The sequence below is a fragment of the Paramormyrops kingsleyae genome, chromosome 23, assembly GCF_048594095.1.
Source record: "Paramormyrops kingsleyae isolate MSU_618 chromosome 23, PKINGS_0.4, whole genome shotgun sequence".
NCBI lineage: Eukaryota > Metazoa > Chordata > Actinopteri > Osteoglossiformes > Mormyridae > Paramormyrops > Paramormyrops kingsleyae.
In genome coordinates this window covers 18,715,534-18,741,968 of record NC_132819.1, presented here as the reverse complement: position 1 = coordinate 18,741,968, position 26,435 = coordinate 18,715,534, and the positions used below count along the sequence as shown (strand labels likewise).

Genomic DNA, 26,435 nt, shown 5'->3' with positions numbered 1-26,435 from the left:
TCTAGAGGATCCTGCATGTAATTCACATAATTGCGGCTGGCTTTCCGAACCGAACCGAACCGGGTTGATCAGTGAGCATTAAGCCCGGCGTGACAGTTTATCGCACTTTCAGGTGAGGATGGCAGCATAGCGCACCTGCATGGTTGCGCCGTGTGCGGATCGCCGAGTTCAGCAGTGGAAGAGTGTAACGCCCTGCCCCCCCATGCTTTGGCCTGGCCCCTAAATGATCAGGCGGAAGTGTGTTCACCCCGATCGGGATTATAGGGAGTCTCATCGGCAAAACGAGTCCTGCTGGCTGGCACGTAGCAAGCGCTCCTGGCTCACGCAGTAAGGAAGGCGCACTTTAAATTGAGCCAGACACGCACACGTTGGTTTTTTTTTTCCATTACTGCACTGTCTGTTTGCGCAATATTAAGGATAGGTGCGTGCTTTTCTTTTTCGGTCGGACGCTGAGAGGAAAGCTGAAGAACAAGCACGGGCTTTCCCGTCCGGAGAGACTCGGCTCTTTCCGCAGTTTGAGTGCACATGCTTGCGGGTTTGGGTGGCTCACGGCGGGGCTCTTTTGGAGGATCCGCGTTTTGAGACGCGATCGCGGGGGAAACTGACACGGCGGGAGCTGCGCGGTGTCGCATTGCTCCCGATCAAATGCTTTGATGAATTATTCAAGCGCTCCTCGGCCGACCGCAGCTGCCGTCCGCTGGAGGGGACCCGATGGTGGACTGAGGAAGGGACACACACAAAAAAACCCGGGCCTTTGTTATTTTCACTGGTAAAAAAAAGATACATTCATGTTCGGATCAGTGAGACTGATAAGGAGCTGGCTTTAGGAAGCCCTCATGGACATGCGGTGCTTGGGGGAGGAGGGCAGGAGCGGCAGCCTCGCGACGGATTCCGCGTTTCACGGGAATGCAGCAGCTGGATATCGCAGGATTACAAAATAAACCCTCAAAATGAGGCTAAATTACCAATGACTTAAAAAAAAACAGTAAACGTGAGCGCTCTTTGCAGCTGGCGATGAAGAGGATTGCAAAATTTGGACAGAAGTAGTAATAGCCGGCGTTTCCCGAATGACAAGAATTAATGAATATCAGAAATTGTCTCTAAAATCAAGCAATTCGGCCGACACAAGCAATTAGGCCTCCACCCGTACATGTATTGTGTATCAGGTACAAGCATTTAATTTTTTTCCACCGAAACGTTTTTGATGGGCGCATGTAATTTCAGATGTTTATTAGAAGCCGGACCCGAATATCCGCTGTTTAGCTACAATTAACTGCGCAGGAACGATTTTGCCAAGTGAAGCAGATGTCTGCTTTAGAGGGTGCGTTTTAATAACTATCTACTTTCCAGTCCGACATGGCGTCATTTCCAGACTCCGACTTGCAAACATGTCCGCTGTGCAAGGAGCTGTGCGGCTCCTCCGCTCCCATCTCCTCCAGCTCCTCTACCTCATCCTCCTCATCGCAGACTTCCAGCTCCTCTACCTCATCCACCCGCAGGCTCCACGTCCTGCCCTGCCTTCATGCCTTTTGCAGGCAGTGCCTGGAGGGACAGCGCCATCCGGGCGACCCCCTGAAGCTCCGCTGTCCCACCTGTGACCAAAAAGTCTCCATCTCCGAGTCCGGGGTGGAGTCGCTGCCGTCGTCCAACTTCCTCTTCAGCAACCTGCTGGATGTGGTGGTGTCCTCTGAAGAGCAGACCAAGAACGGGTGCCGGGGCGGCGGCGGGGGCTACCAACGGCCGCACGGCGGGCTGCTTCGGCCCCACCGCCTGGGGGAGCCGCACTGCAGTTCGTGCGATGAGGGCAACCCCGCTACCTCACACTGCCTGGACTGCCAGGAGTACCTGTGCGATAACTGCGTCCGAGCCCACCAGAGGGTCCGCCTTACCAAGGACCACTTCATCGAGCGGCTGGTGGAGAGCCTCCACCTGGGAGTGCGCACCGGCGGCTCCGGCGCCCCAGTCACCCTCTCCCAATCCTTCCATTCCAGTTACTCTCTGCTTCCCATCTTCCAGGACCGGATGAGCTTCTGCCAGCATCACGACAACGAGGTGAGTCCACGGTTGTTATGTCTGTGTTATTCTAGCGCAGTTTTAGCAGATCAGCTGAGGGATCTCATCCTCTGAGAGTCGCTCACGCTCCTAAGTGTAGATAGTCTTCTGGTTTAAAGAGCCTGCGGGTTATTTTGTTGATGGCGAGGTGCGGTTAAGCAGGACATGTACAGCTGAGTGAGCCTTAATTATTAATGCGTTTTGATTATTTCAGAAAGTACATGTGCATTGGGGTGTGTGGAGGGTCTTCTGGTGTGTGTGTATCTGTGTTTGAGTGTGTGTATGTGGGCCTACTTTTTTGGATCTTCACTCCTGGTTTTCGAGTTTCTGCTTGTTTGGAGTCTGTTATTGGGTCTGACCCGTTTCTTTCTGTGCGTAAAGCTACTCTTCTCGGTGTAAATTGGCTTTGGTCCGGGGCGCTGATTTCCTTGCTCGACGTCGAGGTCCGGAGGAGCCGTGATGTAGGAGGGGGAAAAAACACGCCAAGGCATCTGCTTTCCGTCTTTATTCGTTTTCTTCATTCGTTTAATTTTTGATTGTTTGCCAAAAGTGCAATGGATGCGTGCCGCTTTTACGCGTTAAGTTCCATGTCATTGAATCAGCAGTCATATTGGGCGAGATGCATCGTGGTTGTATTACGGCTTGGCATTGCATAATACAAGTTGTATTGGACCAGATTGTTATTGACCCCTCTATCTGTTGATGAGGGAGTGTGGTGTAGAAAGGGTAAAAATATCAATCATCCCTCTGACATGCAATGAGCAGTTGATCTTTGTCAACATATTCCTTATGTGAGTATCTACAGAGGAGTCCTTACTGGAGAATGTGGGTTTAGGTTTCTGAATTGTTGGTTGAACTGATGGATGTGAAGTGCATATTATTTTAATAGTGGTTTTTAATTAGGGTTGGAATATGTAGGCACTCATGTGGCCAGACTGCAAAGAGATTCAGTCTGTCCGGGAAAACATGACGCACTAATGAGTTTAGCAGCAGTTCCAGTGTCTTGTGATGACCTGCAGTGCATTATGGGGCTCCAGACAAGATGGATGCCGCTTACAATGGTCTGTCTCCCATCTTATCTGTGGGGGGATGGCTGCTGGTGGTCATGTCTTACAGTGTGATGCTCTCTCTGCTCAGGCCTGGTCTCCCTGTCTGATGGCCTGTTGAATTCCATGAATCACATTAGACCGTCAGTCAGTCAGTCAATCAATCAATCAATCAGTTTATTTGTATAGTATGTTTTCAAAGTCAAACAAGTTGACAGACTAAAGTGCTGCACAGTGGGAGGTAAATTAAAGTATGGAAAGATTGAAGCAATAAAAACAGATGGAATAGAACTCCAGTTGAAACTTGGTATTAAAAGAACAAATCAACAGACGGATACTGCGTATTAAATGGTCAAAGAAACAAACGTTGTCGTTCATTTGGGCAATGACCCTGTAACCTCCCTGAAATCGCCACATTGGCACCGTCGCGTCTGTCGTCTACTACAAGTATCATATATTCTGCTGTACCACTGCTGTACCACTGCTGATGTCGCTCTGAAAACGGATCCTCGCAGTGACATGGATGTGTTTGAAGTGCCAGAATCTTGCCTCCTTCTGTCCTTTAAGGCTGCCGCAGTCCAGGTGGAACATGTCCTCTGGCCTTACTGAGATAATGACCTGCTGATGATTCTCCTGCGGTAAAGAGGAGCTGGGGGGGTGAGATGAGAACGGGAAAGCACTCTCGCTGTCCTCTTATATCTGCAAGGTCGGCCGTAAGCAGGATCGTCGGAGATCCTCCGGCGGATAGGTCTCTGGGTGGGATGGCCTTGGGATTCTGCCCTCCTTCACGGCCTCTGGTTTTCACATCTCAGCTGGCTGATCTCCGTCGTGGGAGGACAGGAGCCACCGCCATGAGCCAGCTCTCCGCCGGCTGTCAGGGTGACTGTATTCGCCCGGTAGGACATGTGGGCGTTTTTGCTGAATTTACCCTGAGTGGCTATAAATCAAATAAAGCTAAGAGCTTCCTAATCTGTGTGGTTATTAATGACAGGCAGTGGAGGATGAGCAAATATGTTGATGATATGGAATTAAGGTACTAATGGTGCTACGGTCAGTTTTAAAAACCAATGTGATCAGGTCATTTATACAGGGTGTCCTATTGGGCATACAGGCTGACCCACATGCTTGGTGAAGGTGAAGATCCGCTTGTATGTCCTGCATGTAACACTACTTTGACTATTAAGCTGGTTTAGTTGTACTGTCTTTTTGGTTTGGTTTTTAACTCCCTTTGGTGTGTTTAGCATTTTACAGACTCTCTCTAACAGGTTTTTAGTAAAGTCAAGCCAGAGGCTTTCTTGACTTAAGATGTTCAAGATGTTTTTCTTTTTTAGTTTTTATAATTGTTTATGAAGCTTCAGCCTTTTTCGTCGTTCGGTGTGTTTTTCCGTCCATTTGCTCGCTGTCAATATAGTTCTGCTTGCTAGCATGCCGTTAAAGTCAACGAACCTGACTAAATGGAATTAAGGTCTTTTTTTGAGTATGAATTCTTAAAGATTTGTTGATTTCCGTCTCTTTGTGGGTGGCATGTGACTGAGTACTGTTTTAGGGATCTGGCTGCTCTGGATGACCCTTGTACTTTGTCCAAATCGTGCTGCTGTCTGGAGATTGGAATATCCCCCCCCCCCCCCCTGCCAATCGGCCCACGTTCTTATGGAAGAATGCTGGTCCAGCCCCCCGGATCAGGGGCCATTTCATGTATCGCTACAGTTGGCTAATGATGGTCTCCATTCACATGTAAATACTTTGCCAGAAGCTTCCATTGTTTGTGGGGTGGGGGGGTGGACTGACTATGGCGTGGCCAGTGCCATTGTGTGTCTGTGTGTGTGTTGGGGTGGCGGGGGGGGGGTGTCCTTGAGGTGTGGTGTGAGGCTGGCCGGAGGCGTGAGGGCCCCAAGCTCTGTCCATTTTATGGGGGGGGGGGTGGTTTTTTGAGTTTAGCATCCTGTCTGACTGGGGACATTTCAGTCTGTCTCCCCCCACAAGGTAGAGAACCTGAAAAAAAAACACTGTAGGAAAAGGCTTCATGAAATGTTTATTAATCCTTTTTCATCAGTTTTTTTTTTTTTTGTCTTTATCGTTGCCTTTCTAGCAGTTTTGGTGGTTCAGGGGTTGATAATCACCTTAATCGGAGTCTGTGGGAAGTGATTAAGAATACAGCTCAGTATGGCCTTCGCGCATGTGGGGATGTCTGTCTTTTTTATGTTTGTAATCACCACTGATTCTCACCAGTGTTTCCACAAAACCCAGTAACTGCGGCCTTCGGAGCAGCTGCTGGTCTGCAGAAAGATTCTCCGAATGGGAGCTGCTGGACTCTCGTGGTTGGCGCCACAGATTCCTGGACCCCGTTTGTTTTTTTTCCCCGTTGTGGACAGCCCCCCCCCCCCCCCATGCATGTTTGTCCTCATGATTTGGCTTCTGCTCTCTCAGGGTGTCTGTGTACCATTTTTTTTAAGTGAGGATGCAGGCCTGTCCTAGTGTTGCCGTGGGTAACAATCTTTGAATCGATTCGGTTTCAGCCTCTCTGATTGAAGAATCGCTTTGCCCTCAGTGCTGGTTGGCTGTTCAGGTACAGCCTGCTACTAATCTCCCTCTGTCTCTCTGTATGTGACGGATGTGTGTCGGTCTGATGCCCGGAAAGGTGCCCATGTTGCACCCCTGTTTGCCTTATGGTTCTACCACCATTCCGTGTGCCGGAACGCGAGGCTTAAACCTTAAACGAGGGCTCTTTGGTGTCGCTTCCCACTCTACTTGACGTGTCCGAGCTGAAACGATCGGGGGTTTTATGGGAGGGAAATAAGAGCTGGGGGGGGGGGGGAGGAGGGAGGAGGGAGGGAGTTCAGTATCGCCCCCAGCATACGTGTAAAAGAGGGTGTGCGGGTGATCGTAGATGTGAGTGACGTGGCGATGTTTGGACACGTCTGCAGAACAGTCCGCCATCCAGTCCTGGGACTTGCTGGGCGTTGGGGGCGTGTGGGCCAGCATGGGGAGGGACGCGCTATGCCGTCCGACTGGACTGTCTGCATCTCCAACCGCAATGGATTCAAAGCGCTTCGAGGCTTGTTAATTATATGCTTTGGCTCAGAACCAAAAAACGCACATTATCGCCCATTTTGGGGTTAATGAAAGTATTTGCTTGGCATTTAGTTATTCATTTAGGTTGAATTAGATGTTCTGGGTGTTTCTTTTGGGTTAATGAATTAATTCCCGTGCCGGGACCCATGTGACTTTCCCGCTGAGTCGTCTCTGCGGGTCCGGAGCTGATTTGGCGGCATAGCTGCCCTGCCCTGGAGTTCCGGAGCAGATTGCAGTGGTTTAACTGGAGTGGACCCTCAAAATGGAGAGATGATGGTCAGTGGGCTTCAGTCGTGGGCTGATAGAGGTCTGTGAGAGGAGATGTGCATTGCTGTGTTCACTCCCAGGCTATAAATATGGGGGGAGGGGGCGGTACCCCTCTGACGAGGCTGTGAGTAAAGACTAATTGTGGCTAATTAACACTGTCATGTGACTTAAGTCTGTGGAGAGCTCTTCGACAGGAATGTTTAATGAGATTTTCTGGGGAAGCTGTACTTTATAAGGCATTTCCTGGGGTGTAACACCACTGGGGTGGAGGTGTAGAGGGAGGGACAGAGCATCTGGAGAGGAGATAGCAGGAAGCCCAAAATCAGATGGAGGACTGGGTGGAGTTAGCAAGCTGCTGCTCTGTGAAGAGCGAAGCCTCTTCATGCGGGACTCTGCCTCGCTGCTCAGATAGGGGTGGGTGTGAGCGTGTGATCTCCTGTCAGAGGTATTCTGCCGGCCAGGGACGTATCTGATCTGTGATCGTTTAAAACTCCTGCAGAATGTTTAGCATAATATGAAGAAGACTGAGATTTGATTGATTTAGGTGTTTTACATTTCGAAAATGATCTTCTTTTGGGGAATCCCCCCCCCCCTCCCTCCCATATACACTGCCTCCCTCACTCCCTGGTCCGTATTCTGGAAATAAGCGGTTTCAACCAGGAACTGCCCCCCCCCAACCCCCTCCCCCCCCCACCAGCCTGACCCCTCAAAGCCACACATGGCCGTCTTATGACTCCTGGTATTTCATTAACAGCGACACAGAGCGACGCTCCTGCTCTCTGCTCCTGCTCTCTGCTCCTCCTCAGCCGCTTGACGAGCAGAGACCGCCAGCTCACCAGCTTGTCTTCTGGTGACTCACCGGGTAAATAGGTTACCGGTTCGACCCCTTACGGAGGCTTCTTACAGCCAGAAGCACTGCTTTTGTAAATCCAGTCAGCACCACCCCCCCCCCCCCCCCCAACCTCCACCACAGATCAAATGATGGGAGTACGCTGTCACCATGGCAACCTCCCTTGTGGGTAAACCCCCCACAACCAGATCTCTCGCTTCCCTCCATCCCTTCCCCCTCTGCAGGGTCAAAAATCAAAGGTCGCTAGGTCAGAGCTGACTGGGTGTCACATTTATCCAAAGACCAACCAGAAGGCACCTTTTTATAAATCATTTAAATGATTTTTTTTTTCCCTCTCACCCTGCTGATTTTTATAGATTGTCGGTCTTTGTGTTTCTATCTGTGCCTGTTTTTTGTAGGATGCCTCACTTTAAATACGCTTTACAGCTTCTTTCGCTCCGTTTTCTAGAAACACAAGGCTTGCTTTTGACCTTAAAGGGTGACTTGCCTTTCTGTTTTAGCTTTTCATGTCGTCGTATCTTTTGGGAGCCCTAAGAGATGGGGGCCCTCGGCTGGTGGGAGGAGGCGGGAAATGAATGAACGTCCGCTGGTCCTCTTGGAAATGCGGGTGGAGGCGGGACTTCCTGTCGCTGCGCCGGCCGTACGTACCTTCATGAAGGAGCGAGTCCTGGGCTGGGAGCGGAGTGACGGAAATGGCCGACAGCTAAGTGGCTTGCTTGGCCGGAGGTCTGCTTCTTAGCTAAGCCTGTTGCCCCTCTCCAGCTTCCCATCTTCACTGTATCTTCACCTCTCTGGGGCTGTGCGCCGCCTCCCCGGTGGTCATGTGCCAGGGGAGGCCCCCTGCTGTGGATTCCTACCACGGTGCGAATGAGGAATCAATCCCACAATGCTGTGGTTCTGGTGGGTCTTCCGCCTGGTACCTCGATGCCTTGACGGTCCGTCTCTGGATATCCTGGGTCCTTTGGCTTTCAGGTTCTGTTCAGTGCCATTTCCCTCAGACCAAAGGACAGTGCTCCCCTGAAGGTTAACACCATCACTACTGTGGGGTGATGAATGTGCCCCCCCCCCAAGCCTCTCTTCCGGTGGCCGGTGTCTTTTTTTCTCCAGGAAGTCCTGTTGCCTGTAATCTATGGCAGATGTCTTGGTTTGGTCCGACTGACTTCAGATCTCCGGGATATGTTTACGGCACGCTCTTGGTCCACCTGGAGATACATTGGCGTGCCAGGCTGCGTTAGTCACCTCACCTTTTTACCGCGGTGTGCCTCAGGAATCCCCTTCAAAGGCCCAACAGCTTGTTCGTCACAGGGACTGAACCTGAAGCCTTTTGGTCTCATTCAGGCTCGCTCGCTTTGCGTCTTTAGTCCTCGTGCGCAGGCTGTTTGACTCTACCCCCAGGGCTTCTGTCCTGACTAGTAAGTTTGGTCTTCTCCAGGACTGGTGCAGTGTTACTTCCCTGTGGAATTCTCTAGAAATAACACAGTAGCAGCTTTATATTCGCTCGTGCTGGGCTTGGGGTAACCTTTTAGATATGTTTTGGTTGTTATTGTCTGATAAAGGCAGCTCTGTGCCACAGACCAGTGTGAAGTTCCCTCTTTTAGAAGCTGGAAAGCGCCGATTCCTTGGAATGATTTATTTCCTTCCGAAACCCCTCCCATGTAACGATCATTCCGTAATCCGCCTGCGCAGGTGACGGCGTGCCCGACCTGGTACTGGGGAGATGCTTTGGGGGTCTGTGTGGTTGCAGTGGGGTAGGCGTGGCCCTGTCTCTGCCCCGTTTCTGCCCCGTTTCTGCCCCGTTGTCATCTGCAGGCACTTATCCCAGAGCAGATTCCGTCTCCGGCATAAGAAATCCTGTTCCCTGGGATGTAATGCGCGACATGTGGTATATGATTAATAACTCTGTCCCACGTGCTCCCTTTAGGAGATAAAAGTTTGGTTTTGTCAACTGGGGGGGGGGGGGGGGGCTCAGAATTTTGGTAAATCAGCTGCACGGACAGAAGCCATTTTTTAAGCGAACATTTATATTGGTACCTGCTGGTCGTCCAGATCCTGCCTGCTTTGTAACCTGAGAGGGCTGATGTTGCGTTAAATGCTTGCTGCGTGCCTTTGCAATGTGCTTAAAGGCTGTGGGGTGGGGGGCGGCCTTTCTTAGTCCCCCCCCCTCCCTCATAAATCAGAGAGAAGGCCTTTAAATGTGTGGAGGGCTTTAATTCCTTAGATATGGCTGCGGCTGGCGTATGGCTTTGAGGCATCCGGTGACCTCCACAGAAGTGCCCCCCCCCCAGGACTGTCAGGAACCCAGATGATGGTTTCATTGTAAATTCAAAGTGTCCATCACAAATTTTGCTCTGGCTTCTGGCTTATGTATGAATCAAACTTTAAAAAAAAAAAAAAACAGTTTATGCATAGTAAGACTTTAATTGAATCCGCAAGGATTCGCCGCATGTTGACATGTTCCGGAGATGGGCTGGTGGTGCTGGGTTTTAGCGAAGGCTGCAGTAACTGTTAGCGGCCCGGGGCCCCCCCTTTGTCCTTGATCAGTGGGTTTCACTCTTATTGTTATTTTCAGCAAACCTACTGAAGAGGCTTTTTCTCATTGGGAGATTGGGGGGGGGGTGTTGAAAATAGCCCTGGGTGTCCTGTCAACCCAGCCTCTTTGAAGGTGGTCACTGCTCGAATGGGCCCCGTTATCAACCCGGTCTGAGAAGATCCTGGCTCCCAGCATGGGGGGGGGGGGGGGGGCACAAAGGATTGGCCTTATTTTGAGAAAAGGCAGCACGGGCCCGGCTTTACACGCCAGCAGGGTGGTGGCCTTGAAGGTGAGTCATTCCGTCGGACCCCCACTTTGAGGTTTAGACGGTCACTCGCGCTCAGTCTCCAGTGGGTCTTCAGAGACGGTGATTCATCTGGTCCCCCTTGGCACTCCTCGCGCTAACTCAGCCGCTGCCTTTCCTTCTGGAATGTTCCACCAGGAGAGTGTGTTAAGGATGAAAAGGGGGGGGGGGGAGCCCTTAAACACTGAGCAGTTGTGTGGCGTCTTGCTGGTGGATGACCCCACCCCATTTAGAATGTCCCAGTGGCTCCATATTAAACCGTCAGTCTGCCTTCAGGGTGGGAGTGGGGGATGGTGTGTGGGTGGGTGTGTGTGTGTTTGTGTGTGTGCGACTGCTCCCTGCCCTGCACCACTCCTCCCCATCCCACCCTGATCACTGATAATTACCCTAGGGGGGTATCTGCCTACGAGGGTCTGCTTTACTTAGTGCCCCACCAAGCAGCAGCCATCGTCTCCCATCATGGGGAGCTGGGTGGTTCTTCTGGTGCCTTCTCAGGCTCTCTGTGATAACCTGTGGCTGGTTGTGGTCCCCGATAATCCACCCGTGCCGCAGTGATCCCAACACGTACGGTTGGGGCAAATGGCACATTGCAAACACATGTGCTGTTGATGAGTAGAGTTGGCGTAAGTGCAGCTAGGCTGAGCGTCCAACGGATGCCCAGGTGTAAGCAGCACTGGAGCAGGAGCTACACAAGAACTACTAACAAAGTAAGAACCTAATAAGACAAACTACTCAATCTGGTGGAGCGTGCAACATTACGATAATTTGGGGAGCACGGAATGGCATCGGGCTGGTAGGGGTATTCTTGGAGCAGATTGGTCTTGAGGCGTTTCTTGAAGGTGGAGAAGGATTCTGATGACTGGATGTGGTTTGGCAGCTCATTCCACACAAGGGAATCTCACGTGAGGGACGTCAGGACCGAGACTTCTCGTCTGGTGGGATCTCCCAGCGGCCTTTGTTTGCTAACGGAGGAGCGTGAGGCGGGGCGTGGATCTTAAGAAGCCTCTTGATGGAGATCGGCGTCCATCTCTGAAAGCCAGCACCACTGACTTTATCAGCTTCTCTGCTCCTCCTGTAACTGGCTCTGTGCAGCTGGCTTTCTGGGAAGGGGGGCCAGACATGTAATTTTCTGTTGCTGTCTTGCATGTTCCACTGGCTCTAAGAACATCCATAGCAACAGGGTAGATCGATGTTTTGTCACTGAAAACACATTGATCAGATGCAAACTACTTTGCAGCGGTCACAGAATTCTTCTCCTCCTCAATTTCCTTTAATAAAGAGAACATTCATTCACTCAGTCACTCACTGCTAGGCGCTTGGTAAGATTGAGTTTTGAGTTCTGATGCCTGATCCGGTACCTATGATTTACTGCTTGCTCTGTGCTGAAGCTGAGAGATCGTCTTTTCGACCCTGTGCACCACGATAGACGTGTCCTGTTCTGTAACACCCCGGGTAAGTCAGAATTCACACTCACGTGGCCTGCTGCATCTATGTCATTGGATTGTAGATTTTTAGTTACCTGGGGTGTTATTCATACGGGCGGGGGGGGGGGGGGGGTGCCACATGAGGTCCGTGTCTAGTTCTGAGTCATCTCATGTAGCTGCGGTGTGCCTCTCTCTCAGGTACGTGTATGCAGTGTTCGTTAATGCCTAAGTATGCAGTGTTCGTTAATGCCTAAGTATGCAGTGTTCGTTACTGCCTAAGTAGTTAGCTACCTACAGATATCCAGTTACATGCTTCTCATTTTTATCTGTGTAGTTTGCCTTGGGAACCTGTAACAATCTGTGATTATGAAATATACAACAATAATGTGCAATAACTTGTCACAGTAACACCCCCCACCCCCCCAGAAAAAAAAACCTGTAACAGTGATCCTCTTGCTCTCACTGCAGTACAGTGTCCTGCTGCCAAAACTCCCTTGTAGGCCAGTAGGCTAGGATTCTTAGAAATGCATGCTGACAACATGGAAAGGGAATGCCCGGGCCCTCGCTCGCCGGGGCCCTCGCTCACCGGGGCCCTCGCACGCTCGGTTCGCTCCCTTTTGGGGTTGTCCAGCGGGGGTCTTGAGTTCTTCAGCGACGTTCACTGAGCCCACCATGGTCCGGCTTCCCATAGGTGAATGAACTCTGCTGTCACTGTGCGCCCCGCCTCCGCTCTGCTCCATGGCTGAGAAGGGGGGGAGGGGGGAACCGGCAGTTGTACTGATGATTAACGGCGGCTCCAGAGAGATGGCTGCTCGCAGGTGGGGAATATGGATGGATGGAGGGGGGCTGGTTCTGGAGTGGAATTTCGTTGAGCAAAAAAGCAGAGGGGTTATACCGTGCCTCTGGGGGGCCCTGGCTGATTGGGCTGATGGCGATGCCCCCCACCCCACCCCGAATCTTCAGCTGGACTGTCCCTGATCATGACCTCGACTCTGCCTGTGTTAATCATTTCCTCAAGCCCACAGCGCCCCCTGCTGTGTGGCACTGATTGAACCCCTGAACACCCCCAGATGTTTCTTTATCTGAAGCTCCATGTGCTCCCCAGGTCTCCTCCCGCATGTTCGGTAGCGAGCGTCCTTCCTACGCAGCTGCGGGCCCCCCGGACGGTGACTTCTCCCTTCCGAGGGCTCCCGAGCCCCTGCATCCGCCCCCCCCCTAAGCTTCTACAACCATGAACTTTGCCCCCCACACGACCGTTAAAATTAGGAAGCTGCAGGGTGTGTGACCCGAGTCGGGTGGGTGATCTCACTGTCCGATTAGCCCCTTGTCGCCGCCGGCCCATCTCGGGATGCCTGATGAAAACTCCGCGATGTTACCGGAATTAATCCAGGTTTTTCTGAGTAGCTCAACCCATGTTCCGTGCCGGCCCATGTCACATTGGGTCAAAGGTGACGCTGGTGTGTGGGCGAGGCATCGGTGCTGCTACTGTGGTACCGGTTTGGGCCGGATCGACACTCCCTGTGTGAGTATGTAGGCGATGCCACCTCCTGTTGTGTTTAGAGTTGGATGTAATTAGTTGTATATTTAACTGTAATTGGTGAGAGCTGACTCAGAGGGATGAGCGGGTATTTTGTGCAGGTATTTACTGAGGTCGCATGGGTTTACTGAGGGATGTTAAGGGTTTAAAATTGCGATTTAGGAATTGCTCCGATGAGCGGAGAGGAGTTGAGGTGTGAGATGTGGCCCAGGACCGGATCGTGTATCAGTGATGTCGAGTGATACCTGTACAGGTACAAGGGTGGGGAGGTCACTTCAGCGTTATGCTTTGTCTTTTGAGGGCGGCGTTCTTTGTTCAGATTGACAACATGGAGTCCCGCTGCTGTACTCTCAGCTGCTGGTTGTTGACCCCCCACCAGTCTTCAGGGTCTTGGACCTCTTGACGGACATGGGGCGCACGCTGCATGTGTTGATGCTCCCAGGGTTTTCCTGGGTGGGTTTTCTGGTTAGTGTGGGGGGGGGGCTCCACATGCCAGCCCCTGCCCCCACTGCAGACCATCTTCCACCCATAATTAACATTTACAGTTGGATTAATGTGCGGTTCTTAAGCTATAACGCAGTAATATTAATTTTTGAGCATCAGTGTTTTATTTTTTAGAAATTCATTTAAGCCTTTTCATGGTAGAACCCAATGTTGTCTTCTGTCTGGTGTGTGTGTGAGAGATGCATCGTCAGGACATCCTAGTGGGGAAACTGGCTGTACAGCATCTACTGGGAAGAGTGGGAATTTTAATCTTGGAAACAGGAGATGGAATCCTGTAAAATCAATAAATTGATTTTCTTCCTGTGGGAAGACAGTGTTTATAATCAGGGGGTGAGGGGGTGGCTTCTGTGAAACACGAGCATTGTGTCACTCGTGATACAGTGGCGAGGAAAACGGTGAAGCGTGTAAATGGACACAGAATTCTCATTGCTGGGCTCAGAGGACATTATGGGATGTTGCCAGAGCTGATTTGTAGATGCGGGGAATGAGCGCCCCCCCCACCAGAGGCCTTTGTTCCCGGCTGACCCTGGAATTTAGGAAATGTTGGGGGCAGGGCAGGGCCTGGGGGAGGGGTGGGTCTCGGGGGGGGGGGGGGGAGGGGGTGCATGGATGCCGAGGATGCTCGGTGAGGGTTGGGCTGCGTCGTCATCACATTCACCCGGGGGGTGGGTGTGGGAGTCATCCATTATAGATGGAGTGATTTCCATTGGGCCACTGAGGCCCCCCCCCCCGTTCCCTTGGTGCAGCGGGGGTCCGTGTTGTGTTGTGAGTGTCTCATGGTGTCTGCTTTGCAGGGTCACTTGCTCCTGTGAGCATCTGGAAGCTTCATTCACGCTGGGGGGGGGGATGTTTTGCTTTAGATTTACCTTTTATTGGTGCCAGCAGGGAGCTACTGGGGGAATATGGCTGGGAAAAAATGAATATTTTTATAATTGAGTTAAAAGTTATAGTTAAAGCTTTAGCAAAGGCCTTAAAATCACTCGTTTCTCATCTGGCTGATCCTTAGACCACCCCCCCACCCCCCCACACTCTTTGCCCTCCAAATCACCTTCTCAGCCCGTTATCAGCTCGCTGTTGTTCTTCACTTCTCTGTTATTTCTGTGACGTGTTTTTCATACCGGAATCCCCCTCCACCAGGGCACGTGCTGCTAACGAAGATCATCCATCTGGTGCTAATTGGACCCAAGCTCTTTGGTTCTCCTATTGACAGGCCCATCGATTTCACTGTCCCCGTCACGCGTTACTTGTCATTTTTCCGGGTCGCGGGGGGACAGTGAATTTCCCCCGGAGGAGAGAAACCGGAGGGAAAAAAATCCACACTGGATTTTCACGACAGCCAAGTTCACACGCAGAAGTGGATGTACTGTGCGGAGGGGAGACGTTTTATTTTGATATTCTCATAGGTCTTCTGAAATCGTCACGCTGGCTGTGACCCCCGTGCTTGTGTCCAGAAATGTGTGGCATGGTTGATGTACACTAGCGCCCCCTTGTGTCCACCATAGGAGTCGCTACCCACATTGTTCCACTGTTGAATTACGAATATTGCCCTTCAGTTCTGAGAAGCTAGAGTCCACTTCTGCGTGAAGCTCACCCCCTCTTTCTCACATCCCCCCTCCCCCCCCCCCCCCCGCCCCCATTCCTCAGGTGTTCTGCTTCTTCTGCGACACCTGCTCAGTGCCCATCTGTCGGGAGTGCAGCGTGGGCCGGCATGCAGGCCACAGCTTCACCTACCTGCAGGAGGCGCTGCAGGACTCGCGGGCCGTCACCATCCAGCTTCTGGCCGACGCTCAGCAAGGGAGGCAGGCTGTTCAGGTGCGTCATTTTCCCTGATGGAGGGGGCCTGGATGCCATGGTGGGGGGGGGGGGTATGGACAAGAGGAACCGGTGGTGAAAGCCTTTGGCCCCTTTTTCTTTAAATCAGAAGAGAATATGAAGATTTATCCATGGGGGGCACGTAGGGTACAGATTTTTACATGGTCCCACTGGATGAAGCAATAAGCAAATCACCGAAGTGGAGAGATGTGTACATGGGAGAGTGGAACAGGGTGGCCGTATCCCAGAATTCCCTGTTGTTGACTGGTCATTTAGTAGTATCTGGCAAAGAAACCTGTTGTGACGTTTTTAATTGGTGAATGTTGCATTTAGTGGACTGTGAGTGTGTGCGTATGTGCGTGTGTGTGCGTATGTGCGTATGTGCGTGTGTGTGCGTACGTGCGTGTGTGTGCGTACGTGCGTGTGTGTGCGTACGTGCGTGTGTGTGCGTACGTGCGTGTGTGTGCGTACGTGCTACGTGCGTCTGGGGTGGATGCAGCTGGGGAACAATGGCAGGGTCTCTGAAAGGGCTTGTGAGCAAATGTGGTGATTTTCCAATGGAATCGGCCCCTCCCACGGGAAGGAGGATGCCCCCCCCCCTCCTCCTCCCCGGGGGAGCTCTGACAGTGGGCTAGCCCCCCCCCCCCCCTCCTCCTGGGGTTTGATGGATGAGCCACGACACAGAGGAAATGCTTCAGTCATCCTGCCACTTCAAAGGTGTGTGTGGGGGGGGGGGGGGTGGCCATTCGGCAGGGTGGGGGGGTGGCACTGCAAAGCGCCCATTTGTCCTGGTCAAATAAAGTTTTTAAAGAGGGCCAGCCCCTCCCTCTGCTCATCCTGCTGGTGGAGTAGGGGGGTGGATCTGCAGGGTTTGTGGGAGAGACCTCTACAGAGCTCACAGTGGAACATTTCAGGAACTTCTCAACATTGCAGAACAGGTCCGCACTGCTTTTGACAGATGTTTGTGTGCTCCGTCTTTGAGCCTGTAAAGCGGGTCCAGCCAGAACCCCTATGTGTGGGGGGGTCCTCACACCCCCTGCTCTCACAGAGCCGTGTGCCGGTTTGTCTACAATCAGAGTGATGCAGAGAAAGATGCAGATGTGATTGAGTACTATTACGACGCCTGCGTCCTTTACGTACGGCCTGGACTGTTACTCATACTCCTGTAGGGTGATTCAGTGGGCTGCTGGGATCTGAATACGGGTGGGGGATCATATGATCCCGTTTCTGGTGGTCAGACCTGGCTTATGACTGGATTCTCAGAAGTCTGGGCTAAAGGAAAATGCCATCTCATTACCGGTGGAGTTTATAGGCTTGCAAACACAGGCTGGAATTATACGGTGCCAGTAATGGTTGGCCATCAGGGACCCCTCTGCCGGGGGGCGGGGGCCTTATTTTATCTAGGGGGGCCTGTTTGGAACATTTCATTACCTGGCTCTTGTCTTTTTTTCTCTTACCCTCTCATTTGACCTTTGCGTCCGCCTCGTCCGTTTAAAAGGAACTGGCAGTCTTCTGGAACTTTCCAACTTGGGCTCCTTGACTGGCGGGGTCACCGTTGCCACAGTAGCTGCTTAGTATCAGGGGTTGCTCACGTCCCTCTCTTGCAGGGCTCCCCCGTCTGGCCATCCGCAATGGCGCCATGCTTGGCTCTTTTTTTTTTTTTTTTTTTCCCCCCCCTTTTGGATCGAAAGCCATTGCGATGTGTCCAGCCCTACCCCCCATCCCATCTCCACCCCCCAGGAAAGCTTTGCTCATTTGTTAGTCTCCCAAGAGTTAACCTTGGTAAACAAACCGCACTCAGTTCCCTGCCAGTAAATGCCCAACCCCAGCTCAGAGTATTATCTTGCCTGACCTCTGACCCTGAACTTGTGACCCCCAGGCCTTCTGGAGCCGCTTCGTCCGACACCTCTGATTGGCTGCTCCGCTCCCTTTGTCTCCAGGGGCCCGCATTTGCCTGGGTTTGGCCATTTTTTCCCTCCACACTCGGCCTCCACCCTTTATTCACGGTGTGTCACTAAGCCTAGTCTTCACCATGCAGCTGTACTCTCGTTTTACACGATTATGCCATCAAATCGGTTAATCTTTGTGTGCCACATTTTAACGCGTTTTAACCCGATTTTCGTTTTGTTGGATGCTAGCAGAGTGCATAAATCCCCTTTCTATGAAATGTGGTTTAGCAGCATGGGTGCTGACCCCCATCCCACCCAGCAGGTGGCGCAGGGAGTCGCTGAGTGTGCTGGTGGTCCGGCCCTTAGCCCCCCTGTCAGGTCTCCATTAGCCGCTGGGAATCGTGGGTCTCGTCAAGGCTTCTGGCCCGAGTCCCATGTCGTGTTGTTTTGGAGGGTGAAGGTGTGTGTATTGACGCGTTCGGACTGGTCGAATGTTTGTCTGGCACTGGTGGACACCGGAGGAGAATATCTGGGTTAGTGCTGGGGGTGTGTGGATATGGGGGCCGGTTTCCCATTTCTGATGATGCCCAGTAATCCTGTTAGCGTAGCATACATACCTGCGTGGTGAAGCTGAGAGGCCATTCCCTGTTACCCTTCAGGGACTCTGATCATCGTGTTTTTATGTGCAGCTGGGATCCTTAGTAATTAGGGGCGTAATGGTACACAAAGTTCACGGCTTGGTAAAAACCTTTTGTTTTGGGTTTGGTGCGATATCAGTTCGGCAGGGAAAACAATTTTATTTTAATAACTTATTAAAACTTCAAGCCCAATTTGTAACAGTTAAAAAAATAAAAGGCAATGCATCTGTCTGTGTCTCTGAATGACAAAACCATAGACATTTATTTGCACGTTGTAGAAACAATTTTATGTATTAAAAAAAAAAAGAAAATAGCGCAACAATCAAATTGAACTCAATCCCATGTAAATAATTTGTTCTCTACTACTAAGTACGCCAGGCCTGAATTTCCTGGCAAAGTGATTTAAATGCCATAGGAAGACTGTCTTGTGGAGGCGGGTTCTGCTTTGCTGCCTCCGGTCGTAAACACTGAGGAGATGTCATTTCATGCTGCTGCTGGAAACACTTGCGACACATCGAAGTTCAGTACAACAGAGCCGGCAGACAGTCTTAGTCTTATCAAGTACTCTCTGTGTAATCTACTGTTCCTAAACAATCAATTATTGTACTAGCCGTAACCAATCCATAGCCACGATTAGTATGTTTAGTAGTAGTAGCATTATGTTTTCTGTGTTGAACATCTACTTGTGAATCTAGGTTCTAGCCATGTCAGTAAATTAATATATTAGTTTCATTGTGTTTAATGAATGGAAAATTATGTACTAATTGTACATGACGAATACATGTACTGTTACAGCCCATGGGGAAAAAAAGGAGCACTAGGGGCGGGGGGGGCAGACCTCAGGATTTTTAATTTGTTTTTGTTTTTTGCCATTTATCAAGCAATTGGTGATGGTAGCAATACTTGTTGATATGAAGAAACTATAATTTGCGAAAATGTTGTAAAATTCTCTTATGGAAGGTATTACACAGAATATTGTAGCTGATTTAACTGGAAATAAGGGCTAACGGTAAATGACTTGGGTAGAAACGTATATTGCGGGTGTCTGTCAGTTAAATATTTAGTTGAATGTCTGGGAGTCAATTGTCCTCAGTGGGATTGCTGCTTAGTGTCGCTAAACCAGACGGGCTTTGGTGTTCGTGCCACTGCCTTAAATCTGGTCCCGTCCGGTTGTATCCTGAGGTGCTGGCTGGCACCCCCCCCCCCCCCCCCCCCCCCTTATGGTACGTCTGACGCGTGTCTCCTCCTGTCTCTTGGGATTCGGGGCCTGCTGTGAATCGTTTCTCATTCTCCCTACCCCCCGACTTCTCCTCCCCACTTCCCGCTTCCCAAATTTTACTGCCCCTTTAGCGGTCCAACTTGAAATGGCTGCTGCTGGGAAGGAGGTTACCCCCCCCCCCCCCACCCCATCCCATTGGCCTTTGTCAGGCCCTTTGGGGTTTATGAACGGCTCCGTGTTTGTGACCCTGAATTTGGCGGTTCTCCTGTGTCACAAAGGAGCCCTTATCCCAGTGTGATCTCTGTCACACTCGCGGGCAGGGGTGTGTGTGTGACCAGTTGCCCCCCCCCCCCCCCCCCCCAGCCACTGGCGGAAGGAAGGGCTTTGTCAACAACAGCCTTTCAATGGCAACAGGAATGTGGTTGTTGTGAATTAGTGATAGATCTTTTGTGGTCCTGATAAAGAGCTCCGTGCATTCATTCCTATTGCGATCCAAAGTTTGCTTAAAGGTTCTGTTATTTGAATACAGCTTTGACCAGAGTAAATGTTTGGAGATGCAGATAGCTACAGTATCCATATGCTTTCATATCTGCAGTAGTGTATCCCTTTTTCTCTGTTTATTTTGACTTGGTCAGTGTGTCTTCTGGGTCTTTATAGCCGTCTAGGCTTGGACTACAAATCAAAGACTGATTTCTTGGAACCCTGTTTTGTTCAGTTCAGCCAATTAAATCGGTGTTTCCCAATCCGGTCCTTGGGGACCCATGAACGGTCCACGTTTTTGCTCCCACCCAGCTCCCTGCTAGACAGTCCACATTTTTAGAACTGGCAAAAAATGTGGTCTGTCTGTGGGTCCCCGAGGACTGGATTGGGAAACACTGGCCTAAATAGTCTCTCTTATGTACGTATGCTTCAGCTTAGCATGGAGAAGGTCCAGGCCATCGCCGAGCAGGTGGAGATCAAAGCCAAGGTGGTCCAGACAGAGGTGAAAGCAGTCGCCCTGCGGTACCGGAAGGCCCTGGAGGAACGAGAGTGTGAGCTGCTGTGGAAGGTGAGTGGTCCAGTTCGGCTTGCACCCAGAGGTCACTCCTCCAGGATATTTCTGTGTGTGACACCTGCTACTTTGACTTCTTGGTAGGTGGAGAAGATCCGGCAGGTGAAGGCCAAGTCCCTTTACCTGCAGGTGGAGAAGCTTCACCAGAACCTCAGCAAGCTGGATGGCACCATTGCAGCAGTACAGCAGGTGCTGGACGAGGGCCGCAACATGGACATCCTCCTGGCCCGCGAACGCATGCTGGTGCAGATCCAGGAGTTGAAGGCGCTCAGGGGCCTGTTGCAGCCTCAGGAGGATGACCGCTTCATGTTCACTCCGCCGGATCAGGCACTCTTCATTGCCATCAAGTCCATGGGCCTCGTCAGCAGTGGCGCCTTTGCGCCCGTCACCAAGGCCTCGGGGGAGGGCCTGCGGGGAGCGCTCAAGGGCAAAGTTGCCTCATTCACAGTAGTGGGGTACGACCATGACGGAGAGCCCCGCCTCTCAGGAGGCGACGCCATCTCAGCTGTAGTCGTGGGGTCGGACGGGACCGTATCCACAGCCGATGTGCTGGACCACCAGAACGGCACCTACACAGTCAGCTACTTGCCTAAGATGGAAGGGGAGCATATAGTGTCCGTGTTTATCAGCAACCAGCACATTGAGGGCAGCCCCTTCAAGGTGCTGGTCAAATCGGGCCGCAACTACCAGTCGGTGGGCATTCCGATAGCCTCCTTCGGGGGTGAGGGGGAGGGTGATGGACAACTGTGCCGGCCGTGGGGCGTCTGTGTGGACAAGGAGGGCTACGTAGTGGTAGCTGACCGCAGCAACAATCGCATCCAGATATTCAAGCCCTGTGGCACATTTCACCATAAGTTCGGCTCGCTGGGCTCGCGGCCAGGCCAGTTTGACCGACCAGCTGGCGTGGCCTGTGATGGCCAGAGGCGGATCATCGTGGCCGACAAGGACAATCACCGCATTCAGATTTTCACCTTCGAGGGACAGTTCCTCCTGAAGTTTGGGGAGAAAGGCACCAAGAATGGGCAATTCAACTACCCCTGGGACGTGGCTGTCAACCTCGAGGGCAAGATCCTAGTCTCAGACACCCGTAACCATCGCATCCAGCTCTTCGGGCCCGATGGGGTTTTCCTGAACAAGTATGGTTTTGAAGGCGCCCTCTGGAAGCATTTTGACTCACCGAGGGGCGTGGCTTTCAATCACGAGGGCCACCTGGTGGTGACAGACTTCAACAACCACAGGCTGCTGGTCATTCGGCCGGACTGTCAGTCGGCTCGTTTTCTGGGTTCAGAGGGCACCGGTAATGGGCAGTTCCTACGTCCGCAGGGGGTTGCCGTCGACCAAGAGAACCGTATCATAGTCGCAGACTCCCGCAACCACCGTGTCCAAGTGTTTGAGCCCAACGGTAACTTCTTATGCAAGTTTGGGACTCAGGGTAATGGCTTTGGGCAGATGGATCGCCCGTCGGGTGTCGCCGTCATGCCAGATGGCGTGATTGTCGTCGTCGATTTTGGAAACAACCGAATCCTCAAGTTCTGACCCCAGAGCTCTTGGGGAGGGTTGACAGAAGAAGAAACGGAAGAGGGGGATTTGATGAGCACATCAGGAGTCTGCCGCCGACTCGATGACTGACGTCTCCCGAGGATCGGTAGAACTTCTGACGTCTCCTGTTCCTTTAGGGGGCAGTGTGGACTCTGATGTGCCTCCTACAGTTTCCTTTAACTGATTCTCAGGGAATTTCTCACCTTCTTGAAATATTGTGCTCTCTGCATCATACCTACCTCATGTAGTCTATATATGAATGTACTTGCATTTGTTGTGCAGAGATTTAGTCAGCGAAGTTTTACAAAGAAGAGTCTACCTCAGTGTTTATTTTTTCTGTTTTGCAAGCAAAATACGTTTTTGCACAGATTTTGGTTAAATAGTTTTACTGTGCACATTTAGACAATTCGAATCCTGAATGTTTTGAAGATGAGGTCCACGTGGCTACGTCTCAGATGAAAAGTGTTGCAGCAGTGATTCCTGTCTGCGGTTCAGTATACTGGTGGAATTTGAGTTTTTTTCTTTCTTCAATGTAGTTTTGAGTTTACCTCCATCTCTTACCTGGAAACTAAAACAGGAAGTCTTTTTCCCCATGTGTGATAAAGTGGAAATCAAAATGGCAACCTTAATGTGGTGCCAGGAAAATCTGTGATTTACATGAAATCCTGTCACTTTATAACGGGACCAACTGTATTGAACAGAAGTTTAAAAAAAAAAAAAAAGTTTGGATGAGGTTTTTGGTAGTGTTAGAGGTGATATAATGCTCAATAATTGATGTAGAATCTAAAGATCATATAAATAATTAGTGTTAAAGAGGCTTTCAGTCAATTTAAGAGCTATAAATTGAGAACTCCTGCGTGGAGATTTTATTGTATTCTTAGTCTTGGTAGATTGAACATGCAGGACAGCATGTATTCTATCCTAACTTGGTACCAAAAAGTAGACAGACAATTTAGTTTGAGTAAAATTAATTTTACTTAATTCGGGCCATTTTCATTTCCTTCACTTAAGAGTGGCCAGAGGACGCGGCAGACTGGCACTCGGCCCCGAGGTCCGATGCATGTGACCGCTGAAGAGCGGCGCTTTGTGATTGGGCGCTCAGTAAAACACGCTCCTATTGGCTCTGGAGCTTCGGATGAAATCCAATCCTTTGCACGACTACTGCTGTCGGTTTCTATTTATTGGGTTCCTTTTTTTTTTTTTGAATCTGGGAAGTTTTTGGTGCTGATGCACGCAGGCCAACTGGAGAATCATGCCTCCCGCTTCAGCTAGACAAAAGAACCGCAGATAAACTTCTGTGTGGTGGCCCAATTAGTCTTTAGTGTTGGGTATTTTTTTAAAAGTCTTTTTTGACAGTTTTTATATATAATATAGTGAGTAACTAACCTGGCCTCCCCACCCTCCCAGAAAAAGCACTAACATCATGCTATGCGTAAATTCGAGAAGTGATGGCTGAGACAGTCTCGCGACTCTCATTGACATGATTGTACGTAGAATATATAGTTTCTCCAAGCGAAACATCATTGTAGAATTTCAGGCCTTGTCAGCTCCTCCTCCTCTTCCCCCCAGAGCGCTTTCTTCAAGTGTATGGTTACAGGTATTTCTTGACCAGGTGAAGTCTACCTGTGTCCCAAGACATGAGCCTCATCACCCAAACTGTGCAGCTCTGTAAGTGATGTTGGTTTTCTCAGCTGCTCTGCACTTCCCGAACAGGTGTACTGCAAGGACATGTGCAGTGAAACTGCTTTATTCAGAAAGTGACGCCACAGACTGCTCAATGAATCTAAAATTGATGGTATCAGATGCTCTTCAGAGTGCATGTAATTGACCTGTCTAATGCTAACTTGCAGAAAGTGCTCTCTTCCTCTTTCAGCATCCATGCTAAAATCTCCTAAAAGGGGTCGGCCCTAAGATTTGTAATCTGTTACCCTCTTAGTTGTATTTGTAAATGTTAATTGCGCAGTATACTAAATCCCTATTCACAAGAAATGTTTCTGAGGATCCCATTCAACAGACATGGTCAAAAAATTTTGGTTCCTCAAAATTGTCTAGGGTTTCTGTATTCGGTGATCAATTCTCTTGCAAAGCCCTGATCTCGTTGATCTTGTAGGCATTTGTGCTGGATTAGTCCGGTTAATCCGTGTAAAGCAGCAAACAAATTTACTGCTCTGTACTCCGTTATTCTGCTAAAAATCCAGCAATGAAGTAAGAGCACATGTGGATTAGTTCCTCTGAAGTGGGTCCCGTTCATCTTTCTCTTGGTTCAGTCAGTCCCTTTTCACTGCTCCGTATATCCGAAATCAGTGTGACGTTTGCCACGTTTCTGGGGTGTATGGTGGCACAAAAGACCCTTCAGAAACATTCAGTTACCTTTCGTTACGCTGTCTAGTGAATGGTGCCTTTTGTTTTATCGGGACGCCGGATAGGACACGTCTAAAGGAATGTGCCAAAAAAGTATCCCGTGAAATGGTTTGTTGCCAAATGGCTGGCACGGGTGACAGATCGAAATCCCAGGGTGCCAGGTTCAGGAGGTCAGTGTCATCACCGCAGGTTCCTTTAACCTGGAAACCTGTTAAGCTGGAGCTGTGGGGAGGGGAGGTGGTCATTTTAGGGCGTCACATGTAGATAGACCGGTTCCAAATTGTCCAACGTCGAGCAAGAAGTAGAGCTTGAGGAATGTTACTTTTTTTTTTTTTTTTTTGGTCTGACATTTGCTGAGAGTCCAGCCTGGTCTCCATCCCCTGCTCCTCACAAGCTGGTCATGCTCATTGGAACATGGCTTCGTTCCTCGACGGCACCACACCGAACCTGAACCCCCCCCCCCCATTGACCTCCGTATGACCTCTGCTTCAGCACAAAATCGAATTTACCTCAGTGGAATGATTGTAGTAGCTTAGACGTGGTTAGTTCAGACGTCCTTGAAGAAATTTAACTTATTTTAAGAAAGCAAATGAAACGTGGGAAAAGAGCTATGTTTTATAAGTATATATTGAGAATAAACTATTTACCGAGTTGTTAGCACATTGCCGGGGTGGGGTGGGGGTGCGTGAACTAGCTTGAGTCTGCTGCTGCGAACACAAGAGCTACGCTGATGATGTTTGTGTTTCAGTATTATGTAAAACATTCATCCCTTTGAAACGAGTGCTCTCACAAAGATCCTTAGGTCTTCACTCTGTAAGAGGAAAAATATTTTAACTTGTTTCGCATGCTTTAAAAGAAGTCATAGTAGAGAAGTGTTTTGTATCAAAGCAAAATGTTTTTTTTTTGTTTCTTTTTTTTTTTTTTTTTTTTAAATTGTGACCATACCAAAAAGTGTGTGTTTTCAATGTTTTGGGGGTTGGTTTTGTTGTGAGCTTTAGATTACATTGCCCGTCCCCTTCAAAAAATAGCTTTACAAAGCCCAGGCATGACCCTGCAGGAACTGAATCGTGTTGAGATGGTGATACCGTAGAAACCACTGTATGCTTGATTCTCTGTACGGTACATCTCCTGTAACTGCCAAAGATTTCCTGCATCCATAGCTAAATGAACGAAATCAACTTTTAATTGTTCTTTGAGGTCCTGCTGTCTATTAATACCTCATTATTGGCCAAAGCAGGAGACTCACTGGATCTGAGACCAAATATTCCAGTCCTATCTTAACTCTAACCCTACCCATAATTAACATACCTCTCCATGTGACCTTTAACATGCCACCTCTGGTACCTTAAGAGGGTCTGAACATGTCGTTTGCTTTTGTGAGTGTTCAGTGTGTACGTGGTGTTGACGCTGTTGTGGATGACTGCAGCCGATCTGGAAGGCGGAGCTGGTGTTGGAACGGTTGCCTGAACAAAGTTAGAAACGTGCTGCTTTTCCCAGTAGATTTTTTTCTCCAAGATGTAGTTGGCGACGTCGTATCCCAGCAGCGAAGCCAAACGGCAGGATCGCACGCCGGGGAGGGGGTGGGGGGTGTGGATTCGTTTGTCCCTTTGGGCATATGGCTCTGCTAACCTGTTTTGTGATCTCGTTTTTCCTGATACCCGTATGGAGTTACCAAAATGGAAGAATGTTAGTTAAGTGCATGGTCTTGGACCGCTTTTAATGCTTATAATATAATCTTAAAAATAAAAAAAATATAAAAAAAAGAGGGAGGGGACAATAAACTCAGGTAGCTTCCCAGAGTCTTGGATTTTGGGAGCTTAAGTAATTGAGACATTATGTAATGTAGTAATTTAGTGATTATTACCTCAAATTGTCTTTTGTGTTCGTGTCCATATACAGCATTACCTCTCAGCCTAAGTGTAGTTACCTCCTTGATTTAATCCTGCAGGATTTTAATGTGATGAAAATACCAAAACTGAAACAAGAAAAACAAAACGTGGGAGACGTGCTCATGGCGACCTGATAGGAATGTACTTCTCTTTAGGATGGGTTACTGTATCCTGCCGATTCTCATTCACACCAAATTGCTGCTCATGGTAGAAGGGGGAGGGTTCTGGCTTAAAGACCAGACAACCTGTTTGGAGATGTTGATGTTCTACAGCCAAAGTCCACCACAGACAAATTTGCTAGGCGTATGTCCTGCTCGTCCAACAGTTTGTTTACGCTCTTGGGCTGAATCGGCTGCCCTCCTTGTAGATCTTAAGTGATCAAAAAGTGGGTAGGGGCCCACAACCGGGCCCAGAGCTCCCCCTTGTGTCCTGGAGGCTTCTGCTCAGGTGT

The 26,435-nt window shown here is 50.1% G+C and overlaps 1 protein-coding gene across 2 annotated transcripts; it reads left to right on the top strand.

Moving 5' to 3' along the window:
* Nucleotides 1–261: 261 nt before the first annotated feature.
* On the top strand, nucleotides 262–25,019 carry LOC111852045 (E3 ubiquitin-protein ligase TRIM71). Of its 2 annotated transcripts, none has more exons than XM_023827547.2 (4): nucleotides 262–2,052; nucleotides 15,231–15,398; nucleotides 20,058–20,192; nucleotides 20,280–25,019. In XM_023827547.2, the coding sequence occupies exons 1-4, from the start codon at nucleotides 1,357–1,359 to the stop codon at nucleotides 21,729–21,731; spliced, it is 2,451 nt and encodes an 816-aa protein (XP_023683315.1). In that variant the 5' UTR covers nucleotides 262–1,356; the 3' UTR covers nucleotides 21,732–25,019. The 2 variants fall into 2 exon arrangements, with proteins under 2 accessions (XP_023683315.1, XP_072561894.1); XM_072705793.1 differs by lacking the exon at nucleotides 262–2,052 and adding an exon at nucleotides 3,662–3,994.
* The last annotated feature ends 1,416 nt before the right edge of the window (nucleotides 25,020–26,435 follow it).

Bases quoted from the DNA above. Each gene is read 5' to 3' on its own strand.
- LOC111852045 (XM_023827547.2), top strand. From the start codon at position 1,357: ATGGCGTCATTTCCAGACTCCGACTTGCAAACATGTCCGCTGTGCAAG. The intron at 2,053-15,230 runs GTGAGTCCACGG...CCCATTCCTCAG, and splicing joins GCCAGCATCACGACAACGAG to GTGTTCTGCTTCTTCTGCGA. The intron at 15,399-20,057 runs GTGCGTCATTTT...CGTATGCTTCAG, and splicing joins AAGGGAGGCAGGCTGTTCAG to CTTAGCATGGAGAAGGTCCA.